The sequence below is a fragment of the Mycotypha africana genome, assembly GCF_025528875.1.
Source record: "Mycotypha africana strain NRRL 2978 chromosome Unknown BDF20scaffold_6, whole genome shotgun sequence".
Classification (NCBI taxonomy): Eukaryota; Fungi; Mucoromycota; class Mucoromycetes; order Mucorales; family Mycotyphaceae; genus Mycotypha; species Mycotypha africana.
In genome coordinates this window covers 1,153,752-1,178,264 of record NW_026515730.1, presented here as the reverse complement: position 1 = coordinate 1,178,264, position 24,513 = coordinate 1,153,752, and the positions used below count along the sequence as shown (strand labels likewise).

Genomic DNA, 24,513 nt, shown 5'->3' with positions numbered 1-24,513 from the left:
TGGCACTCCTTGCATATAACTAAACTTGCTGCTATCCCAACAACGTGTTCAGATACATACAAAGAGAAAGTCAAAAGAACGGTCGTCTAAGGACGAGCAATACTGAGTAGCATAGAATAAATTTCAGTTGATCTTTTTCTGCTTCATATAGTATTGTCTTACTTATCTATGTCATATTTGTAAAGTTTTCTTTCCTTTTTCTTTAGTTTGTTTATGAACGCGAAATAAGGAGGTGATTTGATTTCGTTAAGCTTTCGTGTTTATTGCTTCTTGCGTTATTCTTTTCATTTATTCTGAATAGTGAAGCTCGAGGAATATCACAAATACTACAATTAACAGGAGTCAAATTCTGTGCCTCAACCGTTACCAATCTATTATTTTTGTAAATAAAATCCTTGGCACTGGATTCTCGATGGCCTAAGCTTCTTTGGCCGTTGTATTACCATCAAAAGGTTCGATCATGGCAACATGCTAACCCAAACTCTAAGCCAGCAACTTGATTGCTATACACATATATACATATATAAGAAAGACTACCATTTTATAGCAAGGATGGAAGTGCACAAATTTGCTACACTGTAACTGCTTCAATCTTTACTTTCTTTATTACCCTCCACATTTGATTCGGTGGTTTCATCAGAATCAGTAAAGGTATCATTTTTACTTATGAATTTGCCTGCTGCATCTCTTTTGAGACCCGTTGTTTCTTTACCTTTTATGTAATTTGACCTGTGTCGCCAACAGAAAATTTTGTCTTTATGCTGACCTCTTATATAGCTGTATTGAATCAGATCATATAAATACTTGTAATAAAATAGTAGGTTATCATATCTGCCATCATATTTCTGATTTTCCACTTCGTAAGCCAGTGCAAATTCGACGTACAAGTAGTAGATTGCCTCAATGGTAGCCAAGTAATTGATACTGATATTTTGAAAACGCCAGAAGTACGTAGATCTAGGCTCAATTGTCACCTTCCGCACTTTCTGCAATATTGGTGTATCTCGAACCATCTTTTTCGCCTGTTTCCAAGTACCATCAATCACAATTAAGTGATCGAAGGAATCCCTTGGTATTTCATTTAGCCTTTTAGCATCCTGCATTACACAAAAAGTAATAAAAGATGAGTAGCTGGCATATTTAAAATTAACTGTAAGGTAACCAAGACTCTACCTCTCCTGGATATAACAAAAGAATCCTATCTGGATTGCTGTACTTGGGCATACTATTCCATCCGTATACTTGAACATCTTCCGGAGCCAATATTTTCGCTTGTAGGGCAGTTGATTTACCGTCCAATTCTTTCTCGTGTTTAATCCTATTAGATACCACGCCTCAAGTCAGTCAGATCCAAGAAGACGTTGTTTCCGCTTGATAAACATACACATCTAAAGTGACTGGAAGTTTGACAAAAGGGATCTCACAACGATCCATTCCCAACACTGTATAGCAGTAGTAACAATAATGCTTCATTGGTCTTTTACAGGTTGAACAAGCTACTCTTTCTGTGCATTTATACAATACTTCATCATCTTGTATATTGAGGCTCTTGAACGGTGATTTTGCTTGTACTTCTTTTAGATCGTCAAAATTGATCTCTTCCTTTGACATTTCGCCTTGTTTAAAGTGAAAAAAAGCCGAAAAAAAATTTGAAAATCATTTAAAGTTTTTAAGCACCAATTTCCTATTTCCTGGATCAAACGAGGGTTCGTGCTGTTACTGACACTTATCTCACCTTTATCAGAGGGAGCTTGAGGACATGAACTGTTATTGACCTTATAATGATATGCATTTAATAGAGGAAACTCAAAGAATTTTGAAATTTTTTTTTTCCCTTGAAGCACTTTTTATGAAACCTTCAAAAAAAAATACTATGAAAATCTGGGTCCCCTTATTAAACTTGTAAATGTATAATACTTATCAAAACATGACGGCGTCAATTCGAAATATATGTGCTTAAAATTACAGCATAAGGTACTGATTTGGAGCGGAATTCATTGCCTTCTGCTTGCTGCCAGACTTTGAAACTGTCCGCATTATATCACGGGAAATTATGGACTTGATTGGGCTGTTGTTCAAACGGTCTTTTTTTTAGTGCAAAGTGAATATTTACAAATACTTTCAAAGCTTGTACTTAGAAACTTTGCTCTATTACGTGTATAATTACAGAAAATGCCCGTAAGTATTGAGTACAAGAGATTATAAAGACAGACAAGCTACCCTGAAAGGGCTTGCAAAGAAATATAACCATCAGAATCTAATTGACGACAATCGATAGGCATATCATTCACAGTATAACGATGGCGACTACCAGTCCATTGGAAATATGTTTCTGTTGCCAATAAAGACGAAATTTAGAGGGAATGCTCCTTTCGGTAGGCAAGCCATAAACAGTTTAATTTTTTTAATTTGTTCACATGTCAACTATATCCATAAAACAGCATTCAACTGATTCTTCATCTTTGCTTCCCAATACATCTTTATAAAGCCGACCCCAACACAACCGACATTATCGATGAAGCACTCGACTTGTTTCGCGCCAATTGCCTTTTCCGAAACTTTGAAATCAAAGGGAATGCGGACAGAGTTCTTATCTATTTGATTTTATTCATACAGCAATGTCTTGGCTCGATAAATAGAAATACACCACAAGGCGACGCTTTCAAAATTTTAAATACTTTGGCACTTTCCAATTTTGCTATTCCTGGAGATCCCTCTTTTCCTCTCAATGCAATGTATCAAGCTCCCATAGACAAGTCTCAAGCGGGTAAGCTTCCATAATATGATTATTGGTATGGGAGAGGAAGTGTTAATAATGGGGTTCATCTTGTTCAATGTATTTCTAGATCAAATGAAACAGTATATGCAGCAACTTCGTCAAGAGCTTGCAGCTCGATTAGTCGATACGATTTTCGTTGATGGACTTCCAAGTAAATGGTGGATGTGCTTTTCAAAGAGAAAGTTTATGAACCTGAGCCTTTAAGAAAACAAAGGGAGACATTCAGATTCTTACTTTTTAAGATAACAATAAATTCTGTAAAACAGACTCTATGTAAAATTGATTTAAGCCAAGTATGTAAGCTAATACTCCAATTATGATTTATGCTTCTGACCGCTCATATCGATGCCTCTTTTTGCCCAAAACGATTTCCCGTATGTTACCAGCTGGAAAGGAAAAGAAGGCTTAAGTCTTAACACCAAACAGTCAAAACTGCAACAGTAAATTTGAATCAAAACCTTACCAATTCTTCACCTTTCTTAATTTTTCTATTCCCATTTACAAAGATACCCACTTTTATGTGTTTTGTTTTCTCATCCATATAATTCATAAAACAAACATTGGGCTCAGGTCCACAACCTCGGAAATCGTTACAAAATCTAGCTTCGTTGCCGCACCTTCCAGCGTCAATCGACAGATCTGTACCGTATCTCAAGACATAGTCAGAAGTAGGCTCATATCCATCTTTATATTCAACCACCCCCAGATAATCAATAATGAGTTGTTTCGGCCGTAATGTTTGTGCTGCAAATAATCCATACGCTCCACAACAGGGGTGTGTTTTATCAGTGATCTTTTTAATTTTAATATTTCGTCTCTGCTCCCTCGTACCTGGATAGGTGCCAATTAGGTTAACATGCTCATTCATAAAGTTAATCGTACGTCGCGGATCGATCGCATTCGGATTTGAAGGTTGATAAAGTTCGATTAGGTCTTTGGGAACCCCAGGTGACCAAAACAGTTTGTCAATATATTTGACTTCTGGTGTCCAACCAGAAGGTGTAGGTGTAACTGCTCTGACATTTCGTAAGTAATTTAGTTGATGCTGGCTCATAGTCTTACAGATCGAATGGTAGAAATATCAAAGAAATTGTCAATGCCTTGATTTGGCGTGGGACGTTGTTTGAAAAAAAAAAAAGTTGAAAAAGTCAGCTATAGCAAACATTACAAAAACAACATGTTTGGTCTAAGAAACTGAATACAGTTGTTACTACTTGACGATTAACCATCACTCCTCCCTTTCCCCAACCTTCCCTCAATTCAGAATAAAGTCAATCATATTCATCATTATATTGAAATCTGCTGTCGCATGTAGTCCATTTTGCCATGCTGGACTACATATGATCGATTTGGGATGGACAATCAATTTTATTGTGTCTATCTTCCGTTACAATTATGCGGCAACGGCATATCCTTATTATATCCTTCTTGTTCAACTCGAAAGCTATTTCTGGTATACGATGTTGCTTAAATACAAAGCTCGGTCTTTTATTGTTGAACCTTCAACGTGCAGCTGATGAACATTGGATATAACCATGTCAAATAATATACATATATCTATTGGTTTTTGTTAGTAACACATTTACTAGAAGGTCGAGTCATTTTGTACGTACAATTAGTCTTTTCTTTCGTATATGTTAGAATAATTTCTTCAATTGTTCGAGAGCAAATGGAGCTATATTTATCAATTAAAGAGATGGATATATTAAGCAAAACAATTCTGCTGCGTATATAATAAGTTTTATGCTTTATTATATTCTAAACTATACCTGCACGTATAGTTAATACTACAGCAGCAAAATTAGTGACAGTGGCAATTGTACGTTGACGAAGCATCGCCTTTTGCTCAGGAGTGAGTTGAGGTTGCTATTTTCCAATGAAATGTTCAGATTTGATTGGTAAACACATCACCCTCTTACAGGAATACTTTTGTGTGAATTTACTTGAGGCATGAACATTTTAGTTTGACTGCTGTAAAGGTATAAAAGATGGAAAAACCCTGGTATTCAGAAATTATGCGTTTCCTTTTTTTTTAGGAAAGAGTCCAAGGATCGTAACGTGACTTTCCACATCTTTTCGTTGTTTTCGGCCGCTTAAATAGCGGCTAGTGAATTATTTGTTGCGCCACTTAAAGTTTTTTTGATTTTAGTGCCTGACAAATAAGTCGCTGGTCCTATATCTATTGTCCTCGTTTTGGCTAACATAAAAGCAATAACAATAGGTATTATTGTAAAACACGCTACCTTGGAAATGTACGAGTCTCAGTATTGTTGTCAAAATTTAGCGCGTTCTGAAAGGAACACCAGTTGTAAGTTATGCTGAGAAGAGTGCATGTACAGGTTGGCTTTGATTCGCTTACGCCTCTTTGTAGGTCTGTAACGGCTGCCTGCGTAAGAATATGGATAAAGTAAAGATTGTCGAGGGACTGTAGATATACGGCACCGAAGCTTGTAATGATTGCGGTAATATATGGCAGCGCGATGTAAATGCGGCGAAAATGCTTCATATTGCATATAATATATGGATTAATAATGGTCTCCCCGAGCTACTAACACGATCCATAGCGATAATGATGCTGCAGGTTTTTCGGAACCAACAGCTCAAAGATAATTACGCGTGGAGGTGATTTTATCTCATGAAACCTCCCAATGTAGATTATTATAGTTTTTATTAATTACTGCTTGGCATTTCAACATGAACAGACGGGTTGAGTATCCTGTGTTTTGGCACAGTGTATTTACCTTGTTTGAGTACGAGTAGGTCGCACATTTGGCATTGAGCATTTTGACAGGAAGGGTATAATCCCAGAAACGATACTTTTCATTCAAAATATTATTTAGTTAGTCTAAAATTTTTGCTGTAAAATAGTCTCAATTGTTAACCATTTCGTGTAAAAGCCAAGCGATAAAACCAGTACAGTAATCTTTATTAAAAAGGACTTTGCACTTTACCCCTGAGTACAGCGTTTTCAGAAAATGTCCGTTTATATTATTCGTCAACTGTCATAAGTGAAAAACTCGCAGCAAGACGCAAACTATTGTTCGTATTGCTTACAGTAAAATCCCGCTCTCTGCAGTCATGGTTTCCTGCGTAATGTACAAGCGATTGGGTGTTATTATTGCCTTTAAGCAATGATGAACATAACAAGAAGCAACCAAGTAGAGTTGTGAATATCGGAATGCTATTTTTTTTATGATATGAGTGTATGATGGTGGATTGATCAAAAATGTACGATTTTCGCTCACGCGCTTTAAGGGGTTCGGAGTAGTCTAATTGAGATTGCTTGATTTGCATAAATTAGTCACGACTATAAAACAATCATATTCAATGGAGTTCTTTGGGCTTTTTTAAGCATTCCCTTTTGCAGCTAATCCAAAGCTAGATGAGCGTCCTGGGTAAACTCGACAAGTGGTGACATACAACTAAACGGCACTGTCGCATTATAGTTTGGGAAGACTAAAGAAGCTTTTTTTTTTTGTCATTTGTTGTGCGGATAATTTCATAGTAACAACTTCTTTTTCACAAGGTGCTGTTTTTTACGCTGGAGAAACACTATCATGTACCATCACTCTCAGTAATCCGACAACAAATTCTGCAAACCTCGTACAATCACCTTTTATACCTACTGCAACACATTCATCGACGGGCTCAGCAACATCTCTACAACATAGCGCATCACCACGGACAATAACATCTTTAGCATCTTCTACCTTATCTTTTTGGAAACGAAGGCAACCATCACGAGTAATACAGGAGCCAGAAAAAGTACTGCAATCAACTGCGGCATCCATCTCTTCTGTGGACAATAGCGATGTCGCCATAGTTGCGAAAGGGCTCGATGACAATGACGATGAGAAAGAGATCCCTGTTGAACTTGACTCACCCTCTACACGTTCAAGTTTTGAGACTTCACCGCCATCACTAAATCAGCAGCCCCCAAGTAATATGATGAGTCCACGAAGTTCGTTTGAATCGATGATATTCTTTTCACGCTCCAACAGCACAAAACGTCATTTACCAACACCTTTGAAAAACACAGCTTTTCAGCATTTATCATGTGGATTTGCACAAGTAGTAGGCAGCTTTACAGCAGATTCTACTTTGGTGAACGTGAGCGAGTTCGAATCACTCAAAAGACACACTATGTATAATCCACAGGGCGGCCTTGGAGGCGGTGGAGGCGGAGGATTGTTGTTGAGCAAATCAGGGAACACCACAGGTTTGTATCGTGCATATGACAAAGCGTCAACAATCTCTCTTTGCTGATATTCCTATAATAACAATTTACCAGACCCACGGACTTTACCAGTATTCTCAACACCACCATCCATTTTATTCGTTGACCTAAATCTAGCACCGGGAGAATCAAAAAAATGTATAGTGTATACTTTCGTTAGCTTTATATTATTGTTATTGTCGAAAAATTCCATATACAGATTCTAACTTTTTCGAGCGGCCTGTAACTATAGTTCTTTATAAAATACAACTGCCAAATGATTTACCACCTTCTCACAGAGGCAAAGCAATTCGATTCAATTATTATCTCATCATTGGCGTGCAAAAGGCAAGCTCAACAGGACTGTCACCAACGCAGGGGCAAGGCATGGTTCAAATACGATTTCGAGTATTGAATCACGTATCTGAAGATGGGTCGCGGCCCATTTATGATTTAATGAATCCAGTGATACGTTTTAAAGATGAAGCAGTGATAAACGAGCCGAATAAGATTGAGAAAAAGAAAAAGCAGATCTTATCGAACGAAGAAAAAGAGGCATTTTTGGACTATGTAAATGAATTATATGAAAGTACAATAAAGGTGAAGAATCATAAAATTAGACAGGAAATAACTAGACGAGAAAGTGACGCATATGGAGAAAAAATGGATGAACACGAGGATCCAGCAATAGATAAATCATGCACGCAAATTGTATCTAGAATAACTCATAGAAGTAGAAAAGGTAATCATAACAAATGTATTTCTTCTCTATACGAAGAAAAGTGAATTGATCTCATCTTGTCAAATAAGCAATGTATGATATTTGTAAAAGTAATCAAAGAGTAGCCAAATTACATCTCATAAAAACCGCGCACAGACTCAATGAGCCTGTCATTGGCGTATTGGATTTCTCCGAAGCAAATTTAAAGACATTCAAGGTAAAAACTGCTTGCTGGAAATCATCGCCTGAACCAATTTTTTTACTAACTATCATCCTTTTTCTAGATATCCATTTTCTTAGAAAGTATCGAATGTGTGGAGCCAAGTATTGCTATAAGAAGCGCACAACACATCGCACGAGTCTCACGGAAGACACATTCAGATTTTCATTCATTTTGTCTGAATAATCAGCGACTAACATTTGCATTACCGATACCTGCCTCTGCTACACCTGAATTCCAGACTACTGGGGTTTCCTTGCAGTATTTCCTAAGGTTCGAATTCATCACAGGTATTGATCAAAAACCGCCTTTTATACCCATTACAACTGACGATAAACACCGTCATTATCAATCATTACAAAACGTTGTCGTAAGCACCTTTGATTGCCAAATTCAATTGACTGTATATGGCTCGCCGGGTGGTTGGGATAATGCTCTATACGGTCGTCCTTACACTTTTAAGGTCTAAAACAGGAGTAGAGACAATTTATTCAGGACATCTATTGAACCATTGATTTATTTCGATCCACAAGAAAGCATAGTAGCAGTTAACACTACAGTTAAAACATATCTTTTTTTTTTTTTCTGAACTAAATCTTTGCTTTTCTATAAGTCCACCGTTTTGAGCAAATGAAATCGAGCCTACAAAATCGACCCTCTTGCTATGTAAGTGATCGTTAATGGTAAACGCGGGCGGGGTGTTCTTTTTTTGTAGTGTCGCAGCGCGAATTTACCTCAGTATTACTGTTTCAGATTTTTTTTTGACGTTGAAAATGTCCATATTTTGTTAAGAAGACCCTTCCGCTCACTTTTATTTTCATTCTGCACGACCATAATATTGATAACGACCACTCGATAGGAAAACGAAAGCAACAGTTTCTTACACCCATTCATTATTTCTGACATAGCACTATATAATTCTCTAATAAAAGACATATACTTTCCCCAGCCTTCCCATTTCTCTTATATGAGTGGATCGGCAGCACAAACTGATCGATTGCAGAAATCAGATTCTGATCTATCATTATTATTGTCAGACGCTTCATCGCTATCTTCAGCCGATTCAGATCAACCTGAACCGGTAAAGAAACCAAATAAAAAGAAAAAGATGTCGAAAAAGAAGAAGAAAGCAACAAATAATAAGAAAAAGAAAAGTACTTCGAAAACAGCACAACAGCAGCAGCAATATTGCATTTGTCGTCGTGGTTATAATGGCAAAGATTTTATGATAGAATGCGAACAATGTAAAGAATGGTTTCATGGAGCCTGCGTCGGATTGGATGCAACAGCAACAATAGATCGATACATATGTAAAAATTGCGAGCATAACACAGATGTTAGTAATGTAGAAAAGAACCCACAGCAACATCAAAGGGCGGGCAAGACCCTTTTAACTCCTTCTTATGCATCTATCAACAAGTTGACACCTGATTCCCAAGAAAAACCAACAATTTTGCTTTCTATTCCAAAACCACAAACTACTATTGCGACGACAACAACACCCATGCTAAACAAGGTGGCTACAACTTCGCAGCAAGTATCACAATCCAACATATCCGAGCAAGAACAGCGAACGAATACAACAATTTTGAACGACAGCATGGATGACGATGACGAAATGGATGATATTTGCGTGTTATGTGAAGGTGATTGTGTTTGCGGCGCCGAACAGTCCACCGAGTCTGCCATTCCCTCCCTCCTTCCTACATCAGCCTTCTCAGCAGTATCTTCTGTACTATCCACTTCTTCCACATCAGAAGCACCTGCTTTGGAATCAGCTACTCCAGCTAGTCTTCCTCTCACACAACAACAGCAACAGGAAAAGAGACCTAGTTCAAATCCAATATCACAAAGTCAAACCAAAATTAGTAAGCTCTAATTTTTTTATTTTTTTGTTTTTTTTTTTATCCGCATTAATTGCTGTATTAACCACTCTTTTCTGATAGTTATTTCCCTACCGAAAATGCACTCTAAAAAAAAGAAAAAGAAATCAAAAAAAAAGCTGGCAGCATCATCTACTTATCCAAATATAGGGCGAAGAAGCAGCCAGGCTTCAGTTATAGAGAGGGATGGGTTTGTTGAAAAAACCATCCCTGACAAGAAAGGAAAAGACAAAAAGTCGGCGTCAGCAGCGACAAAGAACAGCCATACAACAAAAAAGAACAAAAAGAAAAAGCAAAATAAAGAAGAAGAGGCTATGCCACAGAAAGTGCAGCATAAAGGCAAATCACCAACAGTACTTACTAATATTCTTCACAATGCAATGATCTCACCGCTACTGAAATTGGAAATAAATAACAAAGATATGCCCCGCTCAAAAGATGGTGTAGATTCGTATGAAGAGGACGAAGAAGTTATTGTTGACGATTTGGATGATCTGTTAGAAACAATGTCACCATTATCAGAGCATCTTTCGAATGATATTGTAGATGATGAAAATTCACTATCTGAAAATGAGGAATTTTTCACGGATGATAGTCTAGCAGAAGAGAATGAGGAAGATAACGTTTTGTTATTAAGCGACACAGACGATGGTTTTATGGCAATATCCTCAGTTAGTAGTACTGATGAGATTGATTCGGGTGACGATGAAGATATCGAGAATGAAGAAACACTTAATATTATAAATGAATTGGAAGAAAAAGCGGACCAAGTATACAGTGACAATGATAACGGCAACGCGGTTTATGTAGAGGACGATTACGAAGACGAAGAAGATGAAGAGGAGTATTATCAGCAATATTATGCTCATGTTAATAGTCGCTGGACCTCGTCAGACGAGGAAGATGAAGATGAGGAGGAGGAGGAGGAATATGATTTTACTACCGCAACGGTTTCTCAGAATGAAAAGCCTGATGCAAAACTCGACACATTCCACAATAATGGAAGTACTAATAGTGTTTACAACAATTTAACAGCAGCATTTCTTCAAGCATTAGCCGCAGCTGCAGCAACTTCAGAAGTAGGAGCTGCTTCAGGAACGGATACTCCTTCTTTAGATTTGACAAATGCATTAGCTGCCCTTTCGACCACACAAAGGTCTGTGTACGATGACGATAGCAACTCTTTGAGAAGACTTTCGTTGCCTAGTAGCGCTGTTTCTGCAGTACGAAGAATGCGTGGATCTCGAGATTATACTACGTCCGAATCACTAAGAGCTCTTTCTGCTGTCACTGCAGACGATTTGTCCTTCATATTAGAACCCATTGAGGAAGCAGCTAACGAAGTAGTGTCAAGCAACAATGGCGACAATACCAGTAATATCTCGAAGTTAAGTTTTACTAGCAGCAGTGGCCCAAACGATCAACAACAAATTATTGATTTAAATGGGGTTCACGAGCAACTTATAGATATCCTTAATAACAATATTCCTACAGCATCTGCAAATAATTCACCTTTAATATCGCCCACTACACCCACTGTTATTGATAATACTACCAACTCCTTATTATCTTCCTCACAGTATACCTCTATTTCTCCACAGCCATCTTATTCACCATCTATTTATTCTCAATCGTCTTCACGGCAATTATTACCGAAACCCTCTGGCAGTGGTTCCGTCTGTGATGATAACACTCTAATTCATACTTCCTCTACTATTGTTAATGTATTGAGCTCACAGCAAACTCAAAGCATTAGTGAAACTCCACTCAATAAACGAAAAGCTGCCTTTGATTCAAATCATTCCACAGCAGACGACTCAGTTGGAATGAAACGCAGTAAAATCACCAGATCAAATTCTTTTGATCTTACAACTCCAGCCTATTCAACAAAAATCACCTCATTTTCAACACCTGCTTCACCAACTATGACCGCTGCTGCTATTGCAACGCATGATCAGGCCGTAAAACAAAATTCTGATGACGATACAGCAGTCTCTATGGACGAATTTTTGGACACATCCAAATTATATGCAGCCTCTGATTCATCACGTTCGCCTTCGCCTCTTCCACCAATAGAAGATGATCCTTATTCGCGGGATCTCAGCCGCTGGCAACGGATCCCAATAGGGGCTTTTCGTTTAATGAGATTTAAAAATAAGCTTTGGCTTGATCGATAGCCTCTTACCCACTTTGTCTGTATCTTTTCTTTGGGTTTCCTTTAATGTTATATTGAAAAGTGTCTCTCCTTCAATTGTTGTATATAATAATATTTAGACTTTTGTATAAAGAAATAAAAATGTTTCCCTGATCATTTTATGTACACAGTCAGTCTTGACTTCCTAGACATCATTTTCTTTCGCTGTTTCGCCTTCTATTGTGGTTGTGTTTGATGTTGATTTTTTGTTTGCTGCCAACGCTTTTCTCCAACGCTCCTCCCTTTCTGCCTTCATTTTATCCAAAGCACTCCTTACTTCCTCTGACGTCGTTGGTGGTTTCTATACAATGAGCCAAACGGTTAGATGGGTTCCGGTTCTATCACTATAGTACCTTTATACTGCTTATTTCTTACGTAAGTTGTATTTATATCTGGCCAAAATTTGATACCCTTCACGTATTTATCATAAAAGTCAGGTCCACCGAAATAAAGCATAACGCCTACTGGAAAAAACACGTAAAAACCGAACTAAAATAATTAAATATTTTAACATGTCTAGTTATATATGTTTGAAATAATATGCTTAGAGAGCTGTTTACCTTAAAGACTTCTAATCGTGGTCCTGCCATTTTACTGTTAATGATTGTGTTGAATGGAGGAAAGAGGAGACAAAAAACCCCGGCAGTGCCTAAAGGGAATGCCTTGGTTAAAAGCCGTGATTATGTAATCGATTTATTCATGCGCTCAACAAAATGATCGTTTAATACCAGCTACTATGGACGATTCAAAAAACTCCTCAAAATTCTAAGTACACGCCTTGCTACGATAATGTAGTCGTTCAAAATTAGCGGGCACTTACCAAGTGCCCCAAATATTCTATTTTAATTTCCTTACAACCAACATATGGCGTATAAAATCTCGACCAATCCGCCTGTGGATTCTCTCATTCTAATTGTTTTCTTGTATGAAAAAGTGAAGCAGTGCTTTATAAATAGAAGCGTATATTAAATTAAGTTAAGAATGTACAAATATTGAAGGGAAGATAATTAGAAGACATAACAGCAAAACGAATTGATTACAATAAAAAGTATTTTTTAACAAATTTATAAAAGAATAAAATAAGGGTATCTGGGGAGAGAGTAAACGGTAATTATATTTTATGTTTCTTCTTCTCTAAGCATTTCTATCGATTGTAAAAAAGAAAGATAAGAGTCAAGTCAACGGCAAATGTAACATAGAATTACAGGTTCAATTATACTTACCTGACCAAACGCTTTGATCAATTATATTTAACAAACTATCGGATAATTCAGAGGGCATATCGGCATTGCCATCTATTAACAACCAATTGTTTTTCGACGTAGGACTAGTGAATGGTATTAACGATTCAGGTGATAGTGTGCTAGCAGAGGCGTTCTGGCTGCTACTATCAATCGGTGATGGGGAAGTGTTTGGAGTTCCAGATGCTACAATAAGTGATGTTCCTCCCGGTGAATAAGCATTATATTGACTATCCATTGAGATAGCGGATAAAGGCGACAATGGTGGGATAGTTAATGTGCCAGCTGTTGATAGCATAGGAGTGTCGCTGGATGTGTCTGGATTAACATGAGCATTATCAATAACAATACGAGGAACCATAGTGAGTGGAGTTATCGTTGTTACTCTTTCTTTTGGAGAACTCTCGCTGAAGCGGTCTCTATTTGTTGTGTCAACGTTAAGATGACTGATAGAAGCAGTTGTCGGACTATGACTATTGTTTACAATATCAGAGTTGGCATTGGTCATGTCATACTGCTGTTTATCAAATTCAAATTGGCTGGGGTTGGTAATACCCAACTTCTGCACCTCATCTTCGTCTCGCTTTTTCCATAATTCACGGACGAACCTTCTTTTTTGCACTTGAGTGAGGAAGAATCCTGCAGCTTTTTCGATATGGTATTCCTGTGTCAATTGTTCAATTTGTTCCAATCGAGCGATTAGTGGATCCAATCTATTTCAGATATCAAATTAGCGCCATTGTTATCCATCAGTTTTTTCCACTGCAAATGAAATTTTACTTTAGTGATGCAGATATATCTATAAAACGGTAAGATAGTATGGTAAGCACGCTGGCAAAGGGAATGCCCTTAGCAGTTTCTGATCTCAAAATTTCCTAAATACGTTGAGCATCGTTCACTCATTAGCTATGAAATATTTCCCATGAATAAAGAATTGAGATACATACTTTGTAGTATAGATTAAACTCTACTCGCCTTCTTCGCACTTCATCTCTGTCCATTTTCTGCAGTAGCTTATTTATTTCCGGCAAATTAAATTCTCGAGCTGCTGAAAATTCAGCAAGTTCATAGTAGCTATCAGGCGATTGAAAATCGTTCATGCTGGTTCTAAAATTAGTAGTGTCCGCCTTTCCTACTTTCAAAATATTGCTTATCGAATGCCTATCATCGTATATTTGTATCCTGAAGGGCCCTGTTAACTTTCGCAGAAGTGCTACAACATCATTTTTCTGAATATATCCTGTTCCATTGGGATCTATGTCCGCCCAAGCTTCTTTAAACATGCGCAAATCAGATTTGGTGATTTTCGTAAACCGTGTTCTGGTTTCGTACGTGTATTCGAAATTACTGATGATAACCTACAATAGATTAGTTAGCTTCGCTATTTCTTGTAATTATCTCTAGAATTAAGAGAACATACAGCTGTGAATAAGTTCAAAAAAATGTGAGTACAAACGATGTAGAACATATCGAACAAAAAGTAGGACCAAAATGGTGATCCGCAGTCCGTCTCAAAAAAATCGTCAGATTTGTTGCAGTTAGGAAACTGAACACTATAATCGACAATAATAGCATTCTGATATGAAAGAATTCAGTATACAGCTCTTTTCCCGAATCAAATAGGAGTATTTGTCTTACCCAAGCTTCACCAGTCGTTGCTCTTATAAGCATTAATAAGGCATTTCCGTAATTTCTGAAATTGGCATGAGCGTTACCATATATTCCATATTTTGTCAGGCCAAAAAACTCCATAAAGAGCATGGCAAATAGACACATGGAAACCATAAATACTGCAGAGACTTGTATAATAGAGGGAGCTGATTTACTAACGAAAAGCAACAGTTAGTACCAAAATCAAACCTTTCATAGGTAGTTCGTCTCAACTTACGCGATTGTATTGTATAACGTTTGTAAAGCATCAACTCCTTCTCCCAGACGAAATGCTACCATAACCAGACAATACTGCTCTACTCTCACTGTCCATAAATCAGGTACAGAAACACGTAAAATTAACAGCAGCAAAGCTGTGCTAGCAAGTAAAAAGTCAAACCAATTCCATTTGCTGCGGATCCACTATTGGAAAGGAGATCAATTAGAGCTAGCATATCATTTTTAGCATTCATCTAAGGAACATCTACCTTCTTCCAGCCGAGCCCCAATAACTTGATAGCACATTCAATGACATACATCAGTGTCAAAAACAAGTAACAAAAGTCCTGGAGCCTGTCCAACCAATACGGTTCACCCTCGAACTCGCTCGCTATGACTATTGTATTCAAGCATACCAGGACCATCATCAAACGATTAAATTTACCATTCTTTTCTTTCACCAGATCGTAACATATTTGTCTAATTTTCGATTTCGGACGGAAAACTTTGATGGTGGGCCTTATGCTTGCTAAAAGACGCTGAAGGTCGCTATACTGTCTTTGAGCCGTGGTAAGGGTAGTGATACCATTCCTCTCCTTAAACTTTTCAATAATAACCTATAGTAAAATATTATGTCAATAGACAAATAAATATATATTCAAACGTCGTTAGCTTGAAAACGTTCCCCTCCAACGAAGCTATCTCAACTAGGAATAAAAAAAAAAAAATAGTTCACTTACACCAACAAATAGTTGAATTGTACCCTGAGAAATTATCATGAAAATGATGTAGAAGATACCATGATAGATTGTTCTCGATCTCCAATCGAACACAGGTTGAATATCCGGATCCATAGGTGTACTCATGGCACTAAACATTGAATCAACCCAGCCTTCTGTGGATGTTAAAGAAAATAAATGTTGCAATGCATGAGGAAAGTCGTCAAAAGAAATGAACCCATTTTGAGGATTTTGCCATGCTCTAGGCACCAGAATAGTAAGATCATTTAAAGCACCAATGTCTACAGTAAATTCACCTATGCATTCACTTCGGTTAGACACTGATTCATCGTTGCATGTCCACATAAGACCACCAAACAAATTTACGCCATAAATTGCGAATGGTAGAAGCACCAGAGCCGTAAATACCAATGCATCAAACATGAGTGGGAAAGCATAAAAAAGCGAAACAAAAATCTCGCGGACGCCGTTAAAATAACGAATAAGACGCAAGATACGAAGGCTTCGAAAGGTACCAATACCACGCGGTACCTCCTCAGTGCTCATAAAAATAGTGCCAATGTTAAGCAAAATCACACAGAGATCCAATTGATTCCAATGGTTACGCAGATAAGCATTGGGAGTAAGCAAAAGACCATCAGCAATAATACGAATACTGACTTCAATCACGAAAATAACACTTAAGATGAGTTCAATCATGTCATACACATCTTGCTTTGAGGTGTCTTGTCTAAGCAAACGTGTAGATGGCTCATCTAAGATAACCATCAAAATACTGACAAACACACATATCATCACAAACCAGTTGAAGAAGTTACGCTTTTCGGCTTGCCCATGTCGAGATGAACCCACAAGTTTTTTACAGTAGTAGCGAAACTGATTGTGTTCTGAAAAGAAGAACAACGAGTTAACAACCGGTTTACTTTGATCGATGGCAGCTCGGTTTTCTTCTGCTGTGACGATGTCATAATCTTCGGGAGTTTCATCAATATCATGACTAAAAGGATTTCTGTTTTGTTTGAAGGTTCAAAGATAAGAGAAAGATGGTTAGTCTCGGTCAAGTTCCCTTTATTGATACTTTTTCCGCCTGCTTACATAGGTGCTGTTTTTACACTGCCTTTCTCTTTCATAAAAGGTATCTTTTTTATCAGAGTAGCATATAAAGGGGCCAGCTTTTTTTCAAACCATGAGGGTTTGCTAACTTCGTTATCAACATTCATTTTAGGCGAATCGACCAGGATCTCTTCCAGATTAGCCTTGGAAAGCGGTACTGTCAGATTATTAGGTAACTGTCGTACTTGGATGTTCTTCTTTTCATTATAATGATACAGAGGACGAAAGAGTCGCAGCAAAATGGTCTCTGCTCGATTTTTATCTTTATATCGATGCCGATGGATGAAGTCTTTGATTTGATAATGGCGGATATAATCATCGTTCAGTTCGAAATTTTCTAGAACAACTGCAATATATAGACCAGACATTATATAACGCCCAAAAGCAAAATACAAAGAAATGGCAACTGCAGCATAAATAGAGCCCTGACCTGTCTGGCTAAACATTGCATCATATAGTAGGTCTGTCCATTTCTCACTTGTGTAAACGACGATGAGAGATACAAAGGCTTCCCAGAAGGTATCAAAGCGGGGCTGTGGATCATCCAATGCAAGAATATCAAAATAATCACCGCCGAACATTTGCATAAAGACGGTGGCACAAAAAGCTGTCGCCAAAATTAGAAATACCATGACATACAAAACACTTTCACCAGAACCTAAAGCTGCAGACTGATTTAAGGAACAATATTAATGATACATTAGTTATATTGCGGACAGATTTAAACATTTGTATCCCCTTACCAGCAGTCTGCGTACACGTGGGATGCAGATAAACAAACGATAGACTCGTAAGATCTGAAATATAGTCAGGTATTTATAAGCATAGGAATCTTTGATTATTGGTAGTTGAATAATGCATGTAACGATCACAATAGATAAATCAAACAAATTTCTCCTCGATGACCAGAACGCTAACCAACTTGTTGCCCCCACCATGCGAAGAACAATTTCAAGCGCAAAAATAAACGTGAAAGCTGTTTCGGCATTATCTGGAAAGTGTTATAGAAATTTAGCAACTTTTAGCTTGGATGAGGTAATAAAACCAGATGTGCTTACCAACCAGTTCCATTGTGTATGTGCTGGCATAAGATGATCTAAAGCACATAATGATTAGGTCCAATAAGACCAACAAACCACCAAAATAGAAAAAGGCTCTATTCTTAACAAGACGGACAATCCACCAGCGTAACCTTAAACGTGTAACTCCTTTTCCAAATTCATCAGGCGAATTATCGAACATCCACATTGCCTCTTCGTCATCAAGCCCGTCGGCCATTCTCAATAAAGAATAGCCTTTCTTTCTGGCGGTGAATGCGCTCATAGCGCTTTCGGCACGAACACGAGCAAATGCAGATGTGACCACAGCTAAAATTGGAAGCATGTTAATAAAATCAAAGATAGTAAACCATCACTATTTACATCAAAAATAATGACTTACCAAATAGTAAAAATGACAAAACAAACGCTACAATATACACTACCAAACAGTAATAAAGGGCTGAAATACTTGATTCACCTTCTTGCGTCTGATACATTAAATCCGTCCACAGCTCCAAAGACATTGTGGTGTAGACACTCAGAAAAGAGTTGAAGAAATTATCGAAATTGACGAAGCCATACTCTGGGTTATTGGCAGGATCCTGAATACAGACTTGGCCATCCCGACATATATATCCATAAGTCCCTGGGGCTTCATTGTCACCTGTACGGATATTGTATGGCCCAGTAATTAATGTATTGTTGTAATAACCTGCACAATATAGAGGAGGTTCCACCAATTGCACTTAAAGGCAAAAAAAGTGTCAGTTTTTTTATCATGAGTTTCCTTTCCACAATAAAGGATTGAGTTTTGCTGGATGAATAGAGCTTACATGAGCTGTCTTCTGCTGTGAAATAGCATCGTCTAGCAAATACACCCTGAAAAGAGATCAATCCCAGCAAGGCAAATATGACAAGAAAGAAAAGGATCAATCCTGCTACAGCCAAAATGAGCTGCCAGCTAGTTTCTAATGACCTTAAAATGACCTATTGTGGGTAATAATAATGATAACCATTTAGAATTTTTACAAGATCAATAAGACGTATATATTAGCCTCTTTCATAACAAACTTACAGCTGTACCTCGCAGCATCGACAAAAGACGAATAGGACGCATAGCACCCAACGCTTTAAATAAGGATAAGTTAGGGTATTCGTAGACACTTAAGATAACATCAGCCCAGTATGAGAATATCGAAACAGCATCGAACCAATTTCCAAAAGTGCACAAATAAGCGCGATGATTTCTTTTCCATTTTTGTCTTCGCTTTGAAGAATTGCTATTAAGAATACCACTTGTAACTACACCATCTTCATCTTCTTCTACGGTAACATTATTACTGATATTGTTTTTGTAAACTGTAGCCTGTTTTGTAGTATTGACTGCAATATGTTGTTTCAACTTTTTTGGTAAAAGCACTGACAGAAGTTTGTTGTATTTTGTTGCCGACGAACCCTTTTGGTGCTGTTTTCCTTCAGCTGCAGCGGGAGGTACAATGAATCCAAAAGCAACCGCTTTACAAACCATCTCGATACTAACAAACTATTTTAGTGCGCATATCAAATAAACGAACTACAAGCACTGCTTCATCGAACTTTACTTTACCTGTACACTGATTGTATACACAAAATCAGATAATGCGACCAATGAGCCCCAAAAACAGCCTTTTGTCGATAATTATATATGGGCACACAAGCAAGGATAAACCAATGCAATACCATCATCAAAAAAATGAACGTTTCGACATATCTAAAACATAAGTTATGAGTTACCGCGTTGCTTATTGTTTTCAAAAAAAAAAAATTCCCTGAGTTTACGAGTAAATCTTCCATTACCTTGAGCGAACAAGCTTCCAAACACGAATACGAAATGGGTTTGTTGGAGAGAATAAATAAAAAGAATAGCCCTGTAAAGGGTTGGATATAAACATTTCATCAACTTTAAAAGGTTGTGGTTGTGAGTAAACATTAATCAATTTCGAAGGTATGGGTTCTGGTGGATGAATCATATGTGATTCATTAGATGACGCTGCATAAGGAGTGAAATCGGTAAGGCTACTACGAAATAAAATAGAGTCATTCTTGGTTCCTGAAATCGTCCCACTCTGTTCGTGTTTTCGACTATCATGAGTGTTGACAATATCAGAATGTTTTAAGGGTGATACAGTTGCAACAATGTTAGTAGAGTCATTACGCATTGATGAAGATGGAATAACAGTTGATAATGGCAAGCTTGTAATCTTTTCGTGTACAGCTGAAGAAGACGGGATATGTATACTCGTCAACGGTGGTCTTGCGAGACGTTTCTTGTTATTGTCCGAATGATTGGAGGTATGAGAATTGATATGGTGAATCTCGAGCACGCGGTTTCCAGTAGAACTTGAGTTTGTTGACACTATATCGAAGTGAAAATGTTCACTTCTCCTTATTTCCTTCGATTCTGGCCCTCTCGTATTAACTACCCGTTCGGCTGCATTAAATAATAGTTGAATAACGAACGGTTGTTTTGCTATACTAATTCCGCTTTTCTCACCAGTGTTGGTAGAATGTTGGCTGTCTAGCTTAACATTGTTATTGTGGTGGTAACGACGATGATGCGGCCTTCCGCTATGACGGCCTGAATGATTGCTATCCATATATCGATGTCTAGCACTATTATGAACTTTCATGGAGTTGCTAATATTGGAGGACCCATCCCCAGATATAGAAGTTCTTGACATGTCTGCTGAATGTTTTCGTCGATCGTAATAGCTTTTTGTTGAATGATCATCAGAGGAGACCATCGACCTGCGTACTACATCAATATCGTTGGAACTCCACTCACCCTCACTATGTCGATACTTATCGTTTTTGGATGTTGAAGAACTATATGCTAGATTGGAATAATCATTGTCCACACTACGAATGGAAGAAGAAAGTCGAGATGAACTTGGTATTCGTGCTCGTAAACCACTCGTTGACATGTTAGGATTATAATTGCCCAAAGAAATTCCTAACCCGGCTGTGACCCTCCCATCAACTGCTGCAGTGTTTGTATTAGAACTGCTTGTATCAAAATATTGATGGCTATTATCCGGTATTTGCTGTTGTTGTTGTTGTTGTTGTTGTTGTTGTTGTTGCCGTCGTGCTTTTTGAAGTAACAGCCGATCTAATTTGTTCTTTCTATGCAGAAGATCTTTTGTTAATGGCAATGGTATTGATGTGAGCGGTGACAAAGGCTCAGTTAATTTTGGGCTGGTCAGAAAATTGGTTGAAACATTCAAAGTAGGTGTTGGATCATCGTTGACATTATTATCATTGGAATGGTAGAAACGATCGCTTTTTATACGATGCGTCTCATTTAATAAACTATCATTATGTGTCAGATCATCCAAGTTTTCTTGAGTTGATGCTGGCCCAGTAACTGTGATCTGCGGGAGCGGTGTTATAGATAAGTCGCTGGCCTGTGAAGAGATTGCTACTGGTCTTCTCCGTTTAATGTCGCTAACACTTGACAATTTGTTGGAATCATCCATTAACAGACTTTTGAAATCGGATCAGCTTTTGATAGACACTTTTCCTTATTATCAGGATATTACTAATCTCTAACAATCAGAATATAAGATACAAAAGTGAAAAGAAGTCTGAAACACTTGATTTATTTTCGCTTCGATTTACACTTAACTCTTTTGATTTGACAGCGTCGGTGTAATATCCGACCAAAAACCTCAAGAGTTCATCAATTGAACAATCGTGAAACCTTTATATAAAACGTATGATTATACATGAAGAGTTCACACTAATCAAACAAACACTTGCTCATAAAGAAAACACAAAACTCGAAGCGATCTTTAATTTGACAGCGTTTTGTTCGAAATCATCCGTTATTATGCATAGGAGGAAATATTTGGGATAAGCACGGTGTAAGTAAAAGTTCCCTATGAGCAAACGAAGAACAGCTGAAAATTTGCAGCTAAGCAGGCATAAGGGAATGAGAAAAGAAAAGAAAAAGAGAAGGGAACAATGGATTACAGGAATTAATGCTTGATTAACGGTAGTTGAGCAGAACGTTCTATATCGATATTTTATGCAAGGTTTTGATAAAAAGTTTTTATATCATTTTAATGAACTTCCTCTTCTTCGTCTGAAACCATATTAGAAGCCGAGCCATAGTCTGGCATCTTGCCTCTTTTTCTTTCACTCAGCGTACCACTTTCCCTGTCACTCGTAGAAGTAGCACTGCTTTGGTGAAGATGTATTGAATCTACGTCCAAGCTGTCTTGTTCACCATCTATCTCCACCCTTTCTTCCGTTAAGTCTGAAGTGTTAGCGGAAGTATTAGGTACTGGCAGTATACTGAGTGCTTGCGCAAGTACTTGCATAGTCTGAAAAATCTGATTTTGGACAGTCTCTAATATACGCAGCCTTTGCTCCATCGATTCTCTCGTCGTTTGTGATAGAATTTGGAGGTCATGCTCCGTTAAATTGGGTGGTAATGCAGAAGAAATACTACTGTCATCAGTATTGTTTTGCCGTTGCTGTTGGTTAATTATAGTATTAATAGGAACTAACGGTATCAATCCAGGTATGCTCAAGTGATTAGAAGTAGGTTGGGTTGCAGGTGCAAGTATATTCAGGTTTATGTTATTGTTTGTTGGAATAGCCGATTGCGTGGAAAATTGATTCGAGGAAATAGGTTGATTATTAGAATATCCTTGTTGCTGTTGATGTGATTGCCAGAACGGCGATTGCTGAGCCTGAGATGTTTGTGTAGGTTGGTGGGATGGTGTTGGCGGTGATGATGATGGTTGCTGTTGAGATGGTGTTGTTCGGGGTATTTGCTCATTTTCATTGTTATTAGTAGTTGCATTGTTATTTCTAGAGCTATCTGTAAACACGGAACGGCGACTTTTACGGAAGGGAAACGGTTAGTGAACTGTGAGCCAAAGTCCCCAACATTCGCAAATAGCTTACCAAGTAGGACAAGATTGCTGCCTTTCTAGCCAACTTCGTAAACAGTGAAAATGAAAAATATGTCCACAAGGCAATTTCTTGGGCTGTTCTAAATGACGGTCTCGTTCATTTCTGCTATTATTACGCAGATCATCATTCGCCATATCAATATTACTGCCTACATCATCATTTTCAGGTTGCTGTCCGTTGGCATGCATCTCTTCTCTACAAATAATACAAGTACTATCGTTGGCACGATTCAAGTCTTCAGCTGTAGCATCAGGATATAGTTCGTTTAAGTTGCGTGTAGCGCGTCTATATCTGTGAAGATCACGGCATTTTTGAATGAACGATTTGAAAGTGACATATACATCTCGGATTATATGAATTGGTAGCTGGTAATTCAAGCAAATATACAAGAAGAACACGAGGTACGTGACCAATTTAAAAAATTCTATAAGGCGTAGTATACGTAAGGAAGATATAACATATCAGAATATATACGCACTATGCAACTACATCTGTATTTACCTGTTATAAGATCTAAATAGAATATGTACATTGATTTCCCTTCCCATGTTTGTTCCGTCCTCATATCGATCAAATTGATGATGTATCGGCCAATGGTAGATAGGATGGAGCATATCAAAATAGTGTACTGCCAATTATTCAAATAATTTAGGTCAAACAACTGCAACGCACATTAAAGTAATTAGGACATCATTTACCTCAAACCCGAAGATGATCATCATACTGGGCCCTTTAGTTAGTGTAACATAGATAGCATGATTTGCTAAAAAGGTGTCTATAATCAAGAGCAGGCATAATAAATTGACGATTCGAATGTGAAAACCTACTCTGTTTGTAGGTGTTTGTTCCATCTTTTTAAACAAAGAACAGTGTTAATAGAATAAAAAGGCATAAACAAGTTGCTAACTATAACAGAAACTCACGAATTCTACACGATCTTGACATAACCAGTGGAATATTTTCAAGAACAACAATGTTGTGAAGACGACAATAAAACGTAAATCAAATTCTTCTCGAAAAATAGTCATTGCTAAACACGTTTCAGTCACTGCATACCATGACCGTTCGTATAAATGCTAGTTCATGGTTTATATCTATGATTTTCTTATGTTTGATATTTAATTACAAAGAAAAGCCAGGCCTTACCTCAATTTCGATAGCCCTCAGTCTACCAAAAAAGATTGCTTGCAAGACTTTTCCAAACAACACCGACACGATAAACCCCATATTCAGTAAAATCTATGTACGGAATAATTTGGCATGTCAATTGAAAGTGTAGTTCATTAACGATCTTGCTCAGCATTCAAATATCTTTGTTACCATCATGCAAGCACTAGATTTCGAAACGTAAATACATGCAGCATAAAAATTAGGACGTTTATACATTGCTGAAAGTATCACTCCAATAGCCAGTATGGAAGATACACAGCCATAAATGGCCAATCTCATGATGAAGTTATTAGATTGTTGTAGTAGAAGGGACGTTACTTTTTATCGATGAGGAGGGAAATTCTTTTTAACCGCAATAAATAAGA

The 24,513-nt window shown here is 37.6% G+C and overlaps 10 protein-coding genes across 10 annotated transcripts; 3 read left to right on the top strand and 7 right to left on the bottom strand.

Moving 5' to 3' along the window:
• Positions 1-266: 266 nt before the first annotated feature.
• On the bottom strand, positions 267-1,841 carry BDF20DRAFT_567749 (DTW domain-containing protein). The gene is made up of 4 exons (XM_053075765.1): positions 1,385-1,841; positions 1,174-1,318; positions 713-1,097; positions 267-601 (listed from the first exon to the last, which is right to left on the bottom strand). The coding sequence occupies exons 1-4, from the start codon at positions 1,609-1,611 to the stop codon at positions 588-590; spliced, it is 771 nt and encodes a 256-aa protein (XP_052935721.1). The 5' UTR covers positions 1,612-1,841; the 3' UTR covers positions 267-587.
• Positions 1,842-2,013: 172 nt separating this feature from the next.
• BDF20DRAFT_874749 (ARP2/3 complex 21 kDa subunit) lies at positions 2,014-3,308 on the top strand. The gene is made up of 5 exons (XM_053081286.1): positions 2,014-2,178; positions 2,279-2,375; positions 2,489-2,767; positions 2,847-3,072; positions 3,166-3,308. Exons 1-4 carry the CDS (start codon positions 2,173-2,175, stop codon positions 2,981-2,983), a joined length of 519 nt encoding a protein of 172 aa, XP_052935720.1. The 5' UTR covers positions 2,014-2,172; the 3' UTR covers positions 2,984-3,072; positions 3,166-3,308.
• BDF20DRAFT_874741 (uncharacterized protein) lies at positions 3,014-4,077 on the bottom strand. The gene is made up of 3 exons (XM_053081285.1): positions 3,286-4,077; positions 3,166-3,219; positions 3,014-3,036 (listed from the first exon to the last, which is right to left on the bottom strand). Exons 1-2 carry the CDS (start codon positions 3,831-3,833, stop codon positions 3,192-3,194), a joined length of 576 nt encoding a protein of 191 aa, XP_052935719.1. The 5' UTR covers positions 3,834-4,077; the 3' UTR covers positions 3,014-3,036; positions 3,166-3,191.
• A 339-nt stretch (positions 4,078-4,416) lies between these two features.
• On the bottom strand, positions 4,417-4,737 carry BDF20DRAFT_913752 (uncharacterized protein; the record flags this gene model as incomplete). The annotated part of the gene is made up of 3 exons (XM_053084108.1): positions 4,417-4,454; positions 4,549-4,645; positions 4,723-4,737. The coding sequence occupies 3 exons, from the start codon at positions 4,735-4,737 to the stop codon at positions 4,417-4,419; spliced, it is 150 nt and encodes a 49-aa protein (XP_052935718.1).
• Positions 4,738-5,047: 310 nt separating this feature from the next.
• On the bottom strand, positions 5,048-5,569 carry BDF20DRAFT_874736 (uncharacterized protein). Its single transcript, XM_053081284.1, has 2 exons — positions 5,151-5,569; positions 5,048-5,087 (listed from the first exon to the last, which is right to left on the bottom strand). Exons 1-2 carry the CDS (start codon positions 5,290-5,292, stop codon positions 5,053-5,055), a joined length of 177 nt encoding a protein of 58 aa, XP_052935717.1. The 5' UTR covers positions 5,293-5,569; the 3' UTR covers positions 5,048-5,052.
• A 2,238-nt stretch (positions 5,570-7,807) lies between these two features.
• On the top strand, positions 7,808-8,405 carry BDF20DRAFT_821223 (Rgp1-domain-containing protein; the record flags this gene model as incomplete). The annotated part of the gene is made up of 2 exons (XM_053077602.1): positions 7,808-7,933; positions 8,001-8,405. 2 exons carry the CDS (start codon positions 7,808-7,810, stop codon positions 8,403-8,405), a joined length of 531 nt encoding a protein of 176 aa, XP_052935716.1.
• Positions 8,406-8,654: 249 nt separating this feature from the next.
• Positions 8,655-12,370, top strand: BDF20DRAFT_567282 (uncharacterized protein). The gene is made up of 2 exons (XM_053075763.1): positions 8,655-9,804; positions 9,883-12,370. Exons 1-2 carry the CDS (start codon positions 8,904-8,906, stop codon positions 11,994-11,996), a joined length of 3,015 nt encoding a protein of 1,004 aa, XP_052935715.1. The 5' UTR covers positions 8,655-8,903; the 3' UTR covers positions 11,997-12,370.
• BDF20DRAFT_567301 (uncharacterized protein) lies at positions 12,078-12,663 on the bottom strand. The gene is made up of 3 exons (XM_053075764.1): positions 12,574-12,663; positions 12,389-12,502; positions 12,078-12,314 (listed from the first exon to the last, which is right to left on the bottom strand). Exons 1-3 carry the CDS (start codon positions 12,601-12,603, stop codon positions 12,159-12,161), a joined length of 300 nt encoding a protein of 99 aa, XP_052935714.1. The 5' UTR covers positions 12,604-12,663; the 3' UTR covers positions 12,078-12,158.
• Positions 12,664-13,222: 559 nt separating this feature from the next.
• BDF20DRAFT_820824 (Ion transport protein-domain-containing protein) lies at positions 13,223-19,544 on the bottom strand (the record flags this gene model as incomplete). The annotated part of the gene is made up of 15 exons (XM_053077568.1): positions 13,223-13,638; positions 13,729-13,967; positions 14,035-14,129; positions 14,202-14,612; positions 14,675-14,830; positions 14,893-15,079; positions 15,143-15,216; positions 15,540-15,740; positions 15,864-16,872; positions 16,959-17,647; positions 17,720-17,967; positions 18,035-18,343; positions 18,417-18,761; positions 18,850-19,003; positions 19,092-19,544. The coding sequence occupies 15 exons, from the start codon at positions 19,542-19,544 to the stop codon at positions 13,223-13,225; spliced, it is 4,986 nt and encodes a 1,661-aa protein (XP_052935713.1).
• Positions 19,545-22,965: 3,421 nt separating this feature from the next.
• BDF20DRAFT_820497 (uncharacterized protein) lies at positions 22,966-24,427 on the bottom strand (the record flags this gene model as incomplete). Its single annotated transcript, XM_053077548.1, has 7 exons — positions 22,966-23,057; positions 23,094-23,402; positions 23,480-23,606; positions 23,677-23,829; positions 23,902-24,054; positions 24,125-24,217; positions 24,299-24,427. The coding sequence occupies 7 exons, from the start codon at positions 24,425-24,427 to the stop codon at positions 22,966-22,968; spliced, it is 1,056 nt and encodes a 351-aa protein (XP_052935712.1).
• Positions 24,428-24,513: the final 86 nt, after the last annotated feature.

Coding starts and splice junctions, on each gene's coding strand:
- BDF20DRAFT_567749 (XM_053075765.1), bottom strand. CDS start 1,611: ATGTCAAAGGAAGAGATCAATTTTGACGATCTAAAAGAAGTACAAGCA. Junction 1,319..1,384: donor CTTCCAGTCACTTTAGATGT/GTATGTTTATCA, acceptor GGTATCTAATAG/GATTAAACACGAGAAAGAAT. Junction 1,098..1,173: donor TTTTGTTATATCCAGGAGAG/GTAGAGTCTTGG, acceptor TGTGTAATGCAG/GATGCTAAAAGGCTAAATGA.
- BDF20DRAFT_874749 (XM_053081286.1), top strand. Junction 2,376..2,488: donor TAGAGGGAATGCTCCTTTCG/GTAGGCAAGCCA, acceptor ATCTTTATAAAG/CCGACCCCAACACAACCGAC. Junction 2,768..2,846: donor CATAGACAAGTCTCAAGCGG/GTAAGCTTCCAT, acceptor ATGTATTTCTAG/ATCAAATGAAACAGTATATG.
- BDF20DRAFT_874741 (XM_053081285.1), bottom strand. CDS start 3,833: ATGAGCCAGCATCAACTAAATTACTTACGAAATGTCAGAGCAGTTACA. Junction 3,220..3,285: donor AAACACATAAAAGTGGGTAT/CTTTGTAAATGG, acceptor ATTCAAATTTAC/TGTTGCAGTTTTGACTGTTT.
- BDF20DRAFT_874736 (XM_053081284.1), bottom strand. CDS start 5,292: ATGCAATATGAAGCATTTTCGCCGCATTTACATCGCGCTGCCATATAT. Junction 5,088..5,150: donor CGCAGGCAGCCGTTACAGAC/CTACAAAGAGGC, acceptor AGCATAACTTAC/AACTGGTGTTCCTTTCAGAA.
- BDF20DRAFT_567282 (XM_053075763.1), top strand. CDS start 8,904: ATGAGTGGATCGGCAGCACAAACTGATCGATTGCAGAAATCAGATTCT. Junction 9,805..9,882: donor ACAAAGTCAAACCAAAATTA/GTAAGCTCTAAT, acceptor CTTTTCTGATAG/TTATTTCCCTACCGAAAATG.
- BDF20DRAFT_567301 (XM_053075764.1), bottom strand. CDS start 12,603: ATGGCAGGACCACGATTAGAAGTCTTTAAG. Junction 12,503..12,573: donor CACGATTAGAAGTCTTTAAG/GTAAACAGCTCT, acceptor TAATTATTTTAG/TTCGGTTTTTACGTGTTTTT. Junction 12,315..12,388: donor CAGATATAAATACAACTTAC/GTAAGAAATAAG, acceptor CTCATTGTATAG/AAACCACCAACGACGTCAGA.